Here is a 12991-nt window from a genome sequence, read left to right on the forward strand (position 1 = left end):
TAAATGTACTAATATACGAAAAACCTAAAATTGGGAAGTGTGGAATGAATAAACCTTTAAAAAAGTAATAAACTACTTTGTTTATTAATGATGATCAAAATAATGTATTATGTGAAGTATTATTAATATTTGTGGCGAAATGATGATTTTTTAATAATTAAATTAGAACTTGTGAACACCATGCCATAACAAACATAACCTATAACTTTAACTGCCATAAACACATGATTAACATTGACGCTATTTCTTTTGATGAGTGTTAACGTGTTAACTGGAAAGAGAAAAAGGTGTGTTAATTCATTTAAATAGTTTATTTAACGTAATTATTGCAAAATTATTTCATTTTTAGATGTTGAAAAAATCTCATCATTCTAAAAGCAAAAATCTTAAAAATGTTAGTAAGGTTTCATACTCTTCTTTTGAGAAGGGTTTAATGGGAGCACCCAAAGCAAAGTCAGAGAATACAAAAACCAACAAATTAAATAACTCAAATAATCAAAAAGATGATTTTCTTAACTTAACCATCAATGTAAAAGTTCCCGTTGGTGGTTCTGATAAAGGTCATTTATTGGATTCATTTTTGCATAATATAAGTTCACTTAATTTGGATAATGTGTCGATAAACAATTCATTATTGAATTCATCAAGAACATCACATTCAACAAATATTAATATGCCTGCACCTATAAAAGTTGAAAATTTTGATGATTTTGATGATAATTTAGCTCAGGAACCTTATATAGACAAAGTTAAACATCAATTTGGGATTGATATTGAAAATCAATCAATAAAAAATATTAATCGAGAAGATGATCATGATTTTTTATCAGTTATAAGCGAAATTGGAAGTACAACTGTTAATTGCAGTCAAAAAATCGAAAATTGTACTGAAAAGTTTATGAAAAAAATTAGTTTTGATAGAGTTGAGAAACTTCAAAAAGAAAATATTGATAGAAAACATCAAGAAGTATTAAATAAAGATAATGAGATGTGTTGTGATGTAAAAATTGATGTCTCAGAAACTCAAATAACTGTCAATAATAATCCTATCAATAAAGGTGGTGATCAAAAGATTATTTTGCATGAAAGTTTTAGTATAAAGAATGAATTTAGAGTTCCACAAATCATTGAAAATATAACTATTTCGCAAAATGTTACTCCATCAGCTATAAAATTACTTAATTCAAATGATTTAGATGTAACAGAAGTTAGTGGTGTTGAAAATAATCATTTACAGATTAAAAGTGAAAATGAATCGAGTGAAGAAAAGAAAAGAGCTTCTAATAATTTAAACACATCAGAAATTGGTTCAATTAAAAGCGAAATTGATTCATGTAGTGGGGATAATACAACAACAAAAAATATGAGAAATGAAATAAATAAACAAAATAAACGTTTATCAATAAGCGAACGTCGTGAAATTAAAAAACAACACAAACATCGTGAAGAAATGGCAGCAAACGATAGTGTTGGTTTTATTAATTCGAATGATTTAATGACAACAAATGAAATAATTGATATTGTTATGGATATGTATGAAGAAAATAGTGATGTTCAAATTGATAAAAGCAAACAAACTGATATGACTGATTCATTTTCAGATAATGACAATAAAAAACTTGGGAAAAAAGATATCTTAACAGATAGTTCGGAAGATTCAGGAGGAGTTAATAAATTTGAGAGTAAAATGGCAAAAAGAAAGGTTGTTTTAACGAAAAAGAAAGTTGTTAGCAATGTTTTGGAATCATCTGATGAAGAAGAACCTAAAATGAGTAAGAAAAAGAAAAAACCTTTACCCAAAAAAGTAAAACAAGAGCAAAAAGATAATTTGGTATGTAATGATGTAGTTAAAGCATCAGAATTGATTAATGTTGATAATATAAAAGTTGAAAAATCAAAAAATAGTAATAAAGAAACAATAAAATTTGATGATAAAACTGATTCTTCATCTGATAACGAAATAATAATAAAAAAATCATTTTCACCTAAAATACTAAGCCTTTGTAATAAAAAACAAAAATATTTATTGACTTCTTCTTCATCTGATACTGAAAAAGTTGTTTATCCACAACAACAACAACAAAACGTTTCTGATTATGATTCTGATGAAGAATTATTAATGTTAAGAAAAGCTTTGTATAAAAAAATTGACGATGCACGAAGTGTTGCAAAAGCAAAAAATGTATCAAAAATTTCTGAGTTAAAAAAGAACGATTTTAATGAAAATAAAAAGTTAGGTGGGGATAAAAAAGTTGTTGATAGTAAGCGGGAAATGTTATTGATTCAAAATATTGAATCATTTAAGCCTTCAAAAATAATTAGTGATGATGAAAAGAATGAAAATGAAGAGGAAATGAATACACAAGATGTTTTAGATATGGTTATGGACGTTTATAATGATCATTATAAAAATGGTAATGATACAGTTAAAGATGAGGTTGTAAAAAAAAATAAAAATGATTTAGGGAAGTCAATACAAAATATTTCAAATTTAGAGGTAAAAACATCTTTGAAAAAAGATTATTGTAAGACTGCAAAATCTGATTTAAAGTATACAAGTTATGATTTTGACATGAATAGTGATAATGATACCCAGAAAACATCGCAAATTGTTAAAGATTCAGATGATTTGATGGAAAATGTTAAAAAGAAATCAAATTTAGAGTTTAAAAATAAAATGTCTAACTCTAAGAAGACAGATTTTGTTGATTTTGAAATAAATAAAGTTGATTCGAAGAAAACATCAAAAATTGTTGGAGATTCTGATGCTTTGAAGAAAAATGTTGAAGGAAATTCTACTAAGACGGCGAAGATGAGTGATAATGATGTTAAAAATAATAGTTTTGAAAAAAGAGTTGAAGAAACTATTAATGTTGTTGTGAAAAAATCTAATAATAAAGATTTTGAAATAGATAATAAAGTTGATTTGAAGAAAACATCAAAAATTGTTGGAGATTTTGATGTTTTGAAGAAAAATGTTGAAGGAAATTCTAATAAGACGACGAAGATGAATGATAATGATGTTAAAAATAATAGTTTTGAAAAAAGAGTTGAAGAAACTATTAATGTTGTTGTCAAAAAATCTAATAATAAAGATTTTGAAATAAATAATAAAGTTGATTCGAAGAAAACATCAAAAATTGTTGTAGATTCTGATGTTTTGAAGAAAAATGTTGAAGGAAATTCTAATAAGACGACGAAGCTGAATGATAAAGATGTTAAAAATAATAGTTTTGAAGAAAGAGTTGAAGAAACTATTAATGATGTTGTAAAAAAATCTAATAATAAGGATTTTGAAGCATTTGAGGTATATAAGGAAATATTACAATGTGGTGAAGATATAAAATGTGGAAAAGAAAATATTAAAAAGAAATCAAATGCTGATTTGGAAAATGCAAAAGGTTCAAAGAAAATTTCCAAAAAACGTAATGGGAAGTCTAAATCGAATGAAAATGATCAAAATATTAATAAAAATAAAAGTTTTGAAAGAAGAATTGATGAAACAATTGATGAAGTAATTAAAAACTCAAAAAACGATTATGATTCTCAAAAAATTAATGAGAATGAATCAATTAAGACTTTAAAACCACAAGAAAGCGTAGAAATTGAAAATAATTTAGATACAATTTTGACCTCTACACCTAAATTAACCAGAAAACATCAAAACGAAATTTTAACTCAAGAAATTCTAGACATTATTAACAACGTTGAAGAAACTAGAAAAAATAAACTAATGCAAAGATTTATGAAAGGTGAGACATCAAAATCCATTGGGAATCATGATGATTTAAAGGGAGATGTTAAAAAGAATGCAACAAAAATTTATGAAAAGCGAAATAGCATTGAGACATTTTTAACATCAACCCCAAAAAGTAATCAAAATGAATTGATTTTATCAAAAAATCAAGAAAAAGAGGGTTTGAATGAAATTTTGACGAAAGAAATTATTGAAAATGATGAATCTAAAAAAGATAAAATAAATAAAAAGTCTAAAAAGTGCGAGGTAACAAAATCCGATGAAAATTGTGGAGGTGTTACAAAGAAAGGGGTAAAAATAACAAGAATTGATGAAAAGGGAACTAATTTAGATACAGATTTGATGGCAACGCGAAAAAGTAATCAAGATGAATTGATTTTATCAAAAAATCAAGGAAAAAAGGGTTCAAATGAAATTTCTACTCAAGAAATTATTGATGTTATTGAAAGTGTTGATGAATCTAAAAAAGATAAAACAAATAAGACATCTAAGAAGGGCGAGGTGGCTAAATTCAATGAGAATTGTGATGATTTAAAAGGAGGTGGTAAAAAGAAAGAGGTAAAAACAACAAGAATTGATGAAAAGGGAACTAATTTAGATATAGATTTGATGGCAACGCAAAAAAATAATCAAGATGAATTGATTTTACCAAAAAATCAAGGAGAAAAGGGTTCGAATGAAATTTCTACTCAAGAAATTATTGATGTTATTGAAAGTGTTGATGAATCTAAAAAAGATAAGACAAATAAAAGATCTAAGAAGGGCGAGGTGGCTAAATCCAATGAGAATTGTGATGATTTAAAAGGAGGGGGTAAAAAGAAAGGGGCAAAAGCAGCAAAAAATGATGAAAAGGAAAATGATTTAGATACAGTTTTGATGTCTACAACAAAAAGTAATCAAGATGAATTGATTTTATCAAAAAATCAAGGAGAAAAAGGTTCGAAGGAAATTTCTACTCAAGAAATTATTGATGTTATCGAAAGTGTTGATAAATCTAAGAAAGAAAAAAGGATTAAGAGATGTAAGATAGATGAGGTGGCTAAATCTGTTGAGAATTGTGATAATTTAAAGGAAGGTGGTAAAAAGAAAGGGTTAAAAGCAACAAAAATTGATGAAAAGGGAAATAATTTAGATGTTTTGATGTCAACCTCAAAAAGTAATCAAGATGAATTAATTTCTCCAAAAGATGAGGGAGATAAAAGTTGTAATGAAATTTCTACTCAAGAAATTATTGATGTTATTGAGAGTGCTGATGAATCTAAAAAAAATAAAAGAATTAAGGGAAGTGTTAAAAAGAAAGGGTTAAAAGCAGCAAAGATTGATGAAAAGGAAAATAATTTAGATACATTTTTGACATCAACACCAAAAAGTAGTCAAGACGAATTGATTTCTCCAAAAGATCAGGGAGAGAAAAGTTGTAATGAAATTTCTACTCAAGAAATTATTGATGTTATTGAGAGTGTTGATGAATCTAAAAAAGATAAAAGAATTAAGGGAGGTGTTAAAAAGAAAGGGATAAAAGCAGCAAAGATTGATGAAAAGGAAAATAATTTAGATACATTTTTAAGTAATCAACATGAACTGATTTCTCCTAAAAATCCGGAAGATAAAGTTTCTTATGAGAAAGATGAGACATCAAAATCCGTTGGAAATTGTGATGATTTAGAGAAAAGTATTAAAAAGAAAGATATTTCGACACCAATAACGCCTAAATTAACATCAGAAAGTGATAAAATTACATCGAGTTCTTCAATGAATCAAGAACCAAATAATAAAGATCATGAATCAAATCAAGATTTAAAGAATGAAGACGTGGTGGAATTAGAAAAGAAATTACAAAGTAAAGAAAATGTACAAATTGGGAATGAATTGGAAAGAAAAGTTGTTCCAAACAGAAGATCCCCAAGAATAAAACAACCTACCATTATAAAAAAATTGAGCCTTAAAAAACTTAAATCTTCTGATGATGTAGAAAAGGATGGGAAAGAAAATTTAAGTCAACAAGATGAAATTCGTTGCGAATCTGTAAATATTGCAAACGTTAAAAATATAAATCCAGATTTAATTGGACAAACTGAAGCCATCAAAAAAAATAATGTTCATGTATCTCCAAGAAAATCGCCAAGATTAAAATCTAAAACATCTTTAGATAAATCAGAAAATATAAATGTTGAAAATGATGAAAGTTCTTTAATTAAATCAGAAAAAGAAGAATTAAATAAGTCACTTGATGATGAAAATGTATTAAAAAAACGTAAAAAACCATCATCTCCTAAAAAGGACGTTAAAAAAATTAAAATAAATTTAGATTTTTTGACACCACGAGATAAAAGTAAGAAAAACGATAAAGAAAATTCTATCTTAAATTATTTAACAAATTCAAAAAACTCCGATGATCTTAATAGAGAAAGTAAACCAGAAAACGATTCAAATAAATCAAAAGAAACAATTTCATTTCCTGAGATAACTTCCCAAGAAATTTTTGATCAAGAAAATGAAGTTTGTATAACAAAGCATAAACGAAAAAATATGATTGAAGACGCAATAATTGCTAAACAAGCTGAAATTTTAAACGATGCGATTACCAATCAATTAGAAGCTAATAATTCTGATATAAATGAAGATGTTGTTACAAATACAAGTATTAGTTTACTTATTCCAGAAACGACCGTTTCGGAATATATAGGAAATGAATTTGGTGAATCTTTATTTGTTAATTGTGGTGAAGAAATTTCTGAAGTAAACGAAACCAATGAATTGGAATCAGATGAAACGATTAAAAGAAAAAGTTATGAATCGGATGTTTCGAAAAAATTTAAATCATCCCCAAAACAAACTGTTATTAAGAAAAAATCTAAAAAATTACCTTCAAATAGAAACATTTTCGAAGATTCTGTTGATGAATCAAGTTCAAATGAATCTGTTGCTGATGAAAAAATGATTCGTTTAATTGAAAAAGCAGTTGAACGAGTTTTAGAAAGGAAATTTGGAAAAAGAAAAAAGAAGCAATTGAATAATTCGAGAGATTCCAAAAGATTTAAAAAAGATTCTTTTAGTTCAAATGAAAGTAAATGTCGTTCAGAAAAAAGAAAATTAACCCCTGGACCACAAAAGAAAATCAAAAAGGATAATAAAAAGAAATATCTTATTATTAAAAATACCGATTCAAATGACTCAACAAGTGAAAATGGTGATACAAGTGATCAAGATTTTGGAGAAAAACGAATTTCAAATTTAAATTCTAATATATCTAATTTAAGTTCTAATTCTTCTAATGGTTGCTCTTCTAAACAATCTTCACTTGATATTCGAACATCTTTAGTAATGAAATGTTTAGATACGATTCATACGACAAAGACGAATCGTCGAAAAATCATCGAAGAATCATCGTCAAGTAATAATAGTGATATAGAACCGGATGAAGTTAGCAATGAATTTATTGATGCTATTTCAGAAGCTCAGTTTCATATGAATACCTCATCATCACGTTATGATGTAAGTAATATTGCTTTAAAATATTAACTTAAAATCTTTTTTGTATAATATAAGCCAAATAATGTGGCTTATAACGATTTCTTTTTATAATCTACACTGTACATTAAAAAATAACAATAAACGTACTGTAGAGCTTTCAGAGAATGTAGCAAGTTCCATCTTCTGCATACAATTTATAGAACACCTTGCTGAAGAAATGAAATGAAGTTGCGTTCTGTCTCATTCACATATCGCTGCTCAATAAATGTTGCTGTTGGTTTTGAGGTAAACCGTTAGCAGAGTTACAGAACGACCTTTGTTATTTAGCCATTGATTGATAATTGATCTTGAGAATCAGTCTCTGGTATCCATAAGTTGAAGATGGCGGTCCTGCATCTCATTTGTTCTTGTTCGACCACCGTTTGCTCTTCTGGGACGTTCCTTACCTTTCATAATTCATACCTATTTGCTGTACATACTCTATTGTTTCCGGTTGCCAACAATACGATATATGCTTCATTCTCTTAATTAGCGTCAATTCCCAATTTGGCGCGGTCTATGCACCAGACTGTGAAATAAACAGTAGATCAGTGGAACGAGGTTCAGCCTCTACCGTTGGGATGACAGGACCTGGAGTCAGCCTGGAGAACTCTGCCTCCAAAATTCGGCAATAGTAAAATACGGCGGAGGTGAGATTATGGTCTGATGTTGTGGTGTTTCTCCAATGCTACTACGCCAACGCCTACTGCATAATTATAGATAACAATGTGCTTCCTACATTCTGACTGTTTTACAGAGTGGACCCATGTTACATTCAGGATAATAACGCTAGCAGTCCTGTTGCGAGGTTCAATATCGATTGGTACAATAACAACGGGGTTACTCAAATTAACTCGCCTACCCGTATCACTGACCTGAGCCCCATCAAAGACCTCTGAAACGAATTGGATTGCCGGGTCGAGGTGTGCAACAACCGTCCAAAATCGCTAAAAGAACTTGTCATTTCCAACCCGAATGGACGAAAATACCACCACCAGAATTTGTGGAAAGCATACGTAGAAAGGTTGAGGCTAAATCAAATACTGAAGTACTAAAATTTTCGGTTATAAAAAACTATGCCTCAAACTGATGCACTCCTTTCCTCATGTAATTAAGTGTCGTGGGCAAAAAATATAACTCAAACTGTTGCTGTACCATGGCTCAAGGTTGGATCGTCATTAACCCCTAGAAAATTTACGAAGTTCTGTTCTGGTTGAGGGTGAAAAAATTTGACTTAATTACGTTCGGACTCTATTTCCGAAACCAATCATCATAAGAATTTCGATTGTTCAAATAACAACGAATAACGATGAATAGCAACAAATAACAACGAATAACAACAATTAACACAAGAAACTCCACAATACTACTCAAAATAATCTCATTAACGCACAATAAACTGTTTCAAATCGAATTTTGACACTTGAAAATTTTAAATCAAAACAATTGGTTGCCATGGTTACGCACGGCTACTACTATTTTTTATATCAAACGATTGGGAAATAATGAAACTTTAAATTAATTTTTCTCGAAAATTTGTAATGCAAAAAATTTAAATCTTTAGACCCGTTTCAGCGATTTTTTCATAAATTGTTTATAATAATTTTACCGAGTGTATCCGTTACTTTTGAAACGCACTGTACATATAACAATTAGAACTTTTAGACAAGGATGTAACGTTTAGGAAAAAGCAGTTGTGCTTAACAACAATAAACAAAAAAGACAGAAACCCTTCTCAACTACACATTGAATGAAGACTCTGTTAAGATCCTAAGCTAGTTTCTTACCTGTTGCTTTAATAAGAAGCAAATATTGCCCAAAAACAACGTTCTATATTTAAAAAAAATGTGAAAGAGATACTCATATTATATGTGTGTTGTTGACTGATTAATTTTGGGAACATCTAACAAATTATTTTATCTCCACCTGGTACAGAAGTCCGAATGAGTTCGTTAATTTTTGAAACTCATAAAATGGGACGAGTAACAAAGATTCTTCTTCGCTTCTTGTCAAAATTTATGCCGATTTGTACCACTCTCCGTTCTGTGCATATCTTTGCGGGGGCTTTGTGCTTATGATTTTCTTCCAAATTTTTTTTCCAATTAGTAGTGTATCCATATTTATTGTGCCTGAAATGTTCCCTTCTATTTTCTAGTACTATTCTTTTTGTTAAGGTGCCTTTCGACTTATACAGTTATCGCAGCATATATATCTTATAGGATTCCTCAACAGCAATACTTGGGAAACATACTTTATCATTATCCCCTGGTGGCTCTTGGCCTGTTCTAAGATCAGCTTCTACTCTCTTCTATCTCGTGCCTTGGCCTTCCAATTTCCAACTCCCAGCATTTTTAGACTTTCTTCCACCTGGCCCTTATACATATATGCTTCTAGTCCTGCCTCTCTTACGGGTTTTAAAAACTGTTTGGCGGAATATTTGCTTCGGGGGTTCCCTGTCATCCATCCTTTCTAGATGGCAATATTGACAATTGACATTATTCAGTTCTTCATAGAGCCGGTACAACTCAAAATTGTAACGCTTTCTCCATATTCCGTTTTCCAGAACACCCCTGTATATGTGGCAGAGTATCTTTCTTTCAAAGCAGCCCAACAAGTTTTCGTCATTTTTTATCAACCTCTATGTTGCTGACGCATACGTGGTCTTATAAGCGTTTTGTATATTAGTACATTAGTTTTGTAGGTTACTACGCCTGGCATTAGTAGTTTTCTTAGTCCAAAGTAAGTTCTATTAGCCATATTTAGTCTTCTCCTAATTTCTGCAGACATTATGTTATTTTCATTTACCTGTGTTCCAAGGTATATTCATTCCTTCACTCCTTTGAACGTGTATGGTTCACTAATTAGATCTTCAGGTGGGGTTAGCTGACCACTTATTAGTAACCTTCATATATTTTGTTTTTGACGTATTTATTTGTAGCCTTTGACTCCCTGCTACCCCTTCCAGTGCTTTGAAGGCCTCTATGAGGTTCCTTCTTGTTCTAGCTATTATATCTATTTAATCATATTATATCATATTTGCTAAACCCGATTCTCTTACAACCTTCTCCAGAGCGATGTTAAATAGTAGGCATGATATGCTGTCCCCCTGGCGTAGCCCTACATCTGTCTGAAAGGATCTTGATAAATTATTTTGGACCTTCATTTTACATACAATTTGTGAGAACGTTGCTTTTACTAATTTTATTAAATATATTGGGATATTAAATTCTATCATTGTGTTACATAGTGACCTTCTATCTACACTACCATAGGCACTTTTAAAATCTGTAAATATGTAGGTATTTTCTAGGGCCTGCCTAAGAAGGAAGATTTGGTCAACAGTTGATTTTCCTTTACAAAAGTCACTTTGGTACTTGCCTACTATCTCTTCACAGTATGTTGATAGTAAACATACAATGTAGTTAGATGATTTCAACACTTACATTGCAGGATAAAGCGTAATTTAAATGTATTTATTTTTTTGTATTACAGACGATAAGAGGATTACAAATAAAAATAGATTTTGAAGTTCCCGAACTTCATAAAGTAACAACAAGAATTTCAAGAGGATTGATTACAAAACACCAACAAGATGTATTGAACGAAAAAAATATTGAAATCTTGAAAGATCATTATTCATCAAAAGAAGATTTTTTAATTTACACCAATTTCAGTCGATTTTGTGAAGTAATAAGGTTCTTTATCCTCATTAACTTTTAATAATTAATTTCTTTTTTTTAATTTAAGGTACATAACTTAGAAAACAATCCTTCACCCTTTTTAAAACTTTCGTCAAATAAACGTAGTTTGCTTACACCAACGCAAAAGGTCAAATTCCTTCAATTTATTGGAAAAGGTTTGGATCAAAGACCATTATGTTCAATATATTTAAGATTTAAAAACTTGATGGCGAAAAGAAAAATGGGAAAGTAATAACTAATTTTTTTGATGAAGAGCTGAGTTAATTGATGCGTTTTTTTTAAGATTTACACAAGAAGAAGACGCTGTCGTTTTAAATTGCGCTAACAAATTGAACAAAACAAAATTGGCTGCTTTGGAATATATTCTTCGACGTCCAAAAGCGTCGATTTTAAAACGTTATGAAGAATTAACCTCAAACAATGTAGATATGATGTGATACTGAAAACAAAAATTAATCTTTACTTTATAGGTATAAACCGTTTATGAAAATAAACTAATAATAAAATACAATAAAATGTTTGTTTATTACTACAAACATTTAAAAATTGTACAAACGCATTTGTTTTATTCTCCAACCTTAAAACTAAGAAGAACTTTTCGCGACTTTTTGCTTTTGTTTTTTGATCGATTGTTCCTTGGCTTTTTCGTAAACGGACATCAACTTTCCCTCTTTAGCCAATAATTTTAATAGTTCCATTATCAAGGGCAAATAATTATGTTTTCTGCGGATATTTTCAATTTGATATCGGCGCATTTTACTGTCTTCTTCTTCAATTAAATATTTTAACCTAGCTATATCCGCTTGTTGAGCGTCCGTTTCCATTCCACTTTCTTCGATTTGCCTTTGAACGTCTTCCATTTGTTTTGTATAAATCATTTTTCTATCCGCAACGATCGCCATTAAATTAAAATGAATTTCACCTTCACTGTATTTTTGAATACGTTTTTCAATAATCGGTCTAACAACATCTGTCCATTCCGTGTTAGCAGCTATACTGCCTAAATCAATAGGACCAGATTTAAGACCATCTAATTCATATAAACGACCATCAATTGGAATGTAACTAACAAAATGAAAAACATCTTCATTTTTGGGAGTTACAAAGGGATCGAATTCAAAAATTTGTTGCCTGGCAAAGGAATTGTGGACAGTTCTAATTACAGGGCTGTTACTTATAGTTAAACCTTTCATCGTAGCATCAAAGCTTTGACAAAATTCTTTTAATTCTGATAAAGTTGTGCCAAGTTGCATTTCTTTATAATTTGTATTTAAAAGTACACTTAAAATGGCTTGGGTGGCACATGCATTTTCAATTACTTGTTTTGCAAAAAATATTTTCTGTAATCTATTATCTTGAACAATCGATCCACTCGGTTCGTCGTCCTTAGCCCATTTAAACAAGAATATTAAACCTAATATAGGCCTAAAATCACAATTATTGTTTTAGTTAATTTGAAGATTAATGATTATTATAAGAAAATTACTTGATATTTTCAAATTGTTCACCATCTAAACTCCATAATTCTTCCACCTGGACTCCTTTAACACCTAAAATTAAGAAAACAAATTTGTAAGCATAATTTTTGATGGTTTATAGGTTATGTTACCGCACGGTGACTAAACATGTTAAAGTAATCGGAATCTTACCGAATTCTTTTATTAATTCGGTGAAAACACCTGGATCGCTTTCAATCAAACACCAATTACCCGCTGATTCAGTCATAATTTATTTTAAATCTTATCTTTTCACTTTACGAATTATTTTGAGTTGAACAATTTTTTTTAAGACAACTGTCAAAATTGACAAGCTAAAACTTTTTTTAAACGTGGAAATGGTACGGATAACTTTTTGATCGCAACATTAGAATGAGATGACGCTATAAGCAAACGTTTAAAGTTAAAAAGAGATTGTTTTTAGATATTATTTTATTTGAGAATTTAGAATGTTTTTGTTGGATTTAATTTATAAATAGCGATGATTAATAAATTTAGAAATAAATGTTGGAATAATTAAATAA

The 12991-nt window shown here is 29.5% G+C and overlaps 2 protein-coding genes across 2 annotated transcripts; one reads left to right on the plus strand and one right to left on the minus strand.

The window, feature by feature from the left end:
* Window positions 1-181: 181 nt before the first annotated feature.
* Window positions 182-11526, plus strand: LOC111425724 (putative leucine-rich repeat-containing protein DDB_G0290503). The gene is made up of 5 exons (XM_023059945.2): window positions 182-287; window positions 350-7252; window positions 10763-10957; window positions 11018-11199; window positions 11255-11526. Exons 2-5 carry the CDS (start codon window positions 350-352, stop codon window positions 11406-11408), a joined length of 7434 nt encoding a protein of 2477 aa, XP_022915713.2. The 5' UTR covers window positions 182-287; the 3' UTR covers window positions 11409-11526.
* On the minus strand, window positions 11478-12802 carry LOC111425725 (ubiquitin carboxy-terminal hydrolase L5). The gene is made up of 3 exons (XM_023059946.2): window positions 12621-12802; window positions 12458-12521; window positions 11478-12396 (listed from the first exon to the last, which is right to left on the minus strand). The coding sequence occupies exons 1-3, from the start codon at window positions 12694-12696 to the stop codon at window positions 11556-11558; spliced, it is 981 nt and encodes a 326-aa protein (XP_022915714.1). The 5' UTR covers window positions 12697-12802; the 3' UTR covers window positions 11478-11555.
* Between the last annotated feature and the right edge of the window lie 189 nt (window positions 12803-12991).

The sequence above is a fragment of the Onthophagus taurus genome, chromosome 1, assembly GCF_036711975.1.
Source record: "Onthophagus taurus isolate NC chromosome 1, IU_Otau_3.0, whole genome shotgun sequence".
Lineage (NCBI taxonomy): Eukaryota > Metazoa > Arthropoda > Insecta > Coleoptera > Scarabaeidae > Onthophagus > Onthophagus taurus.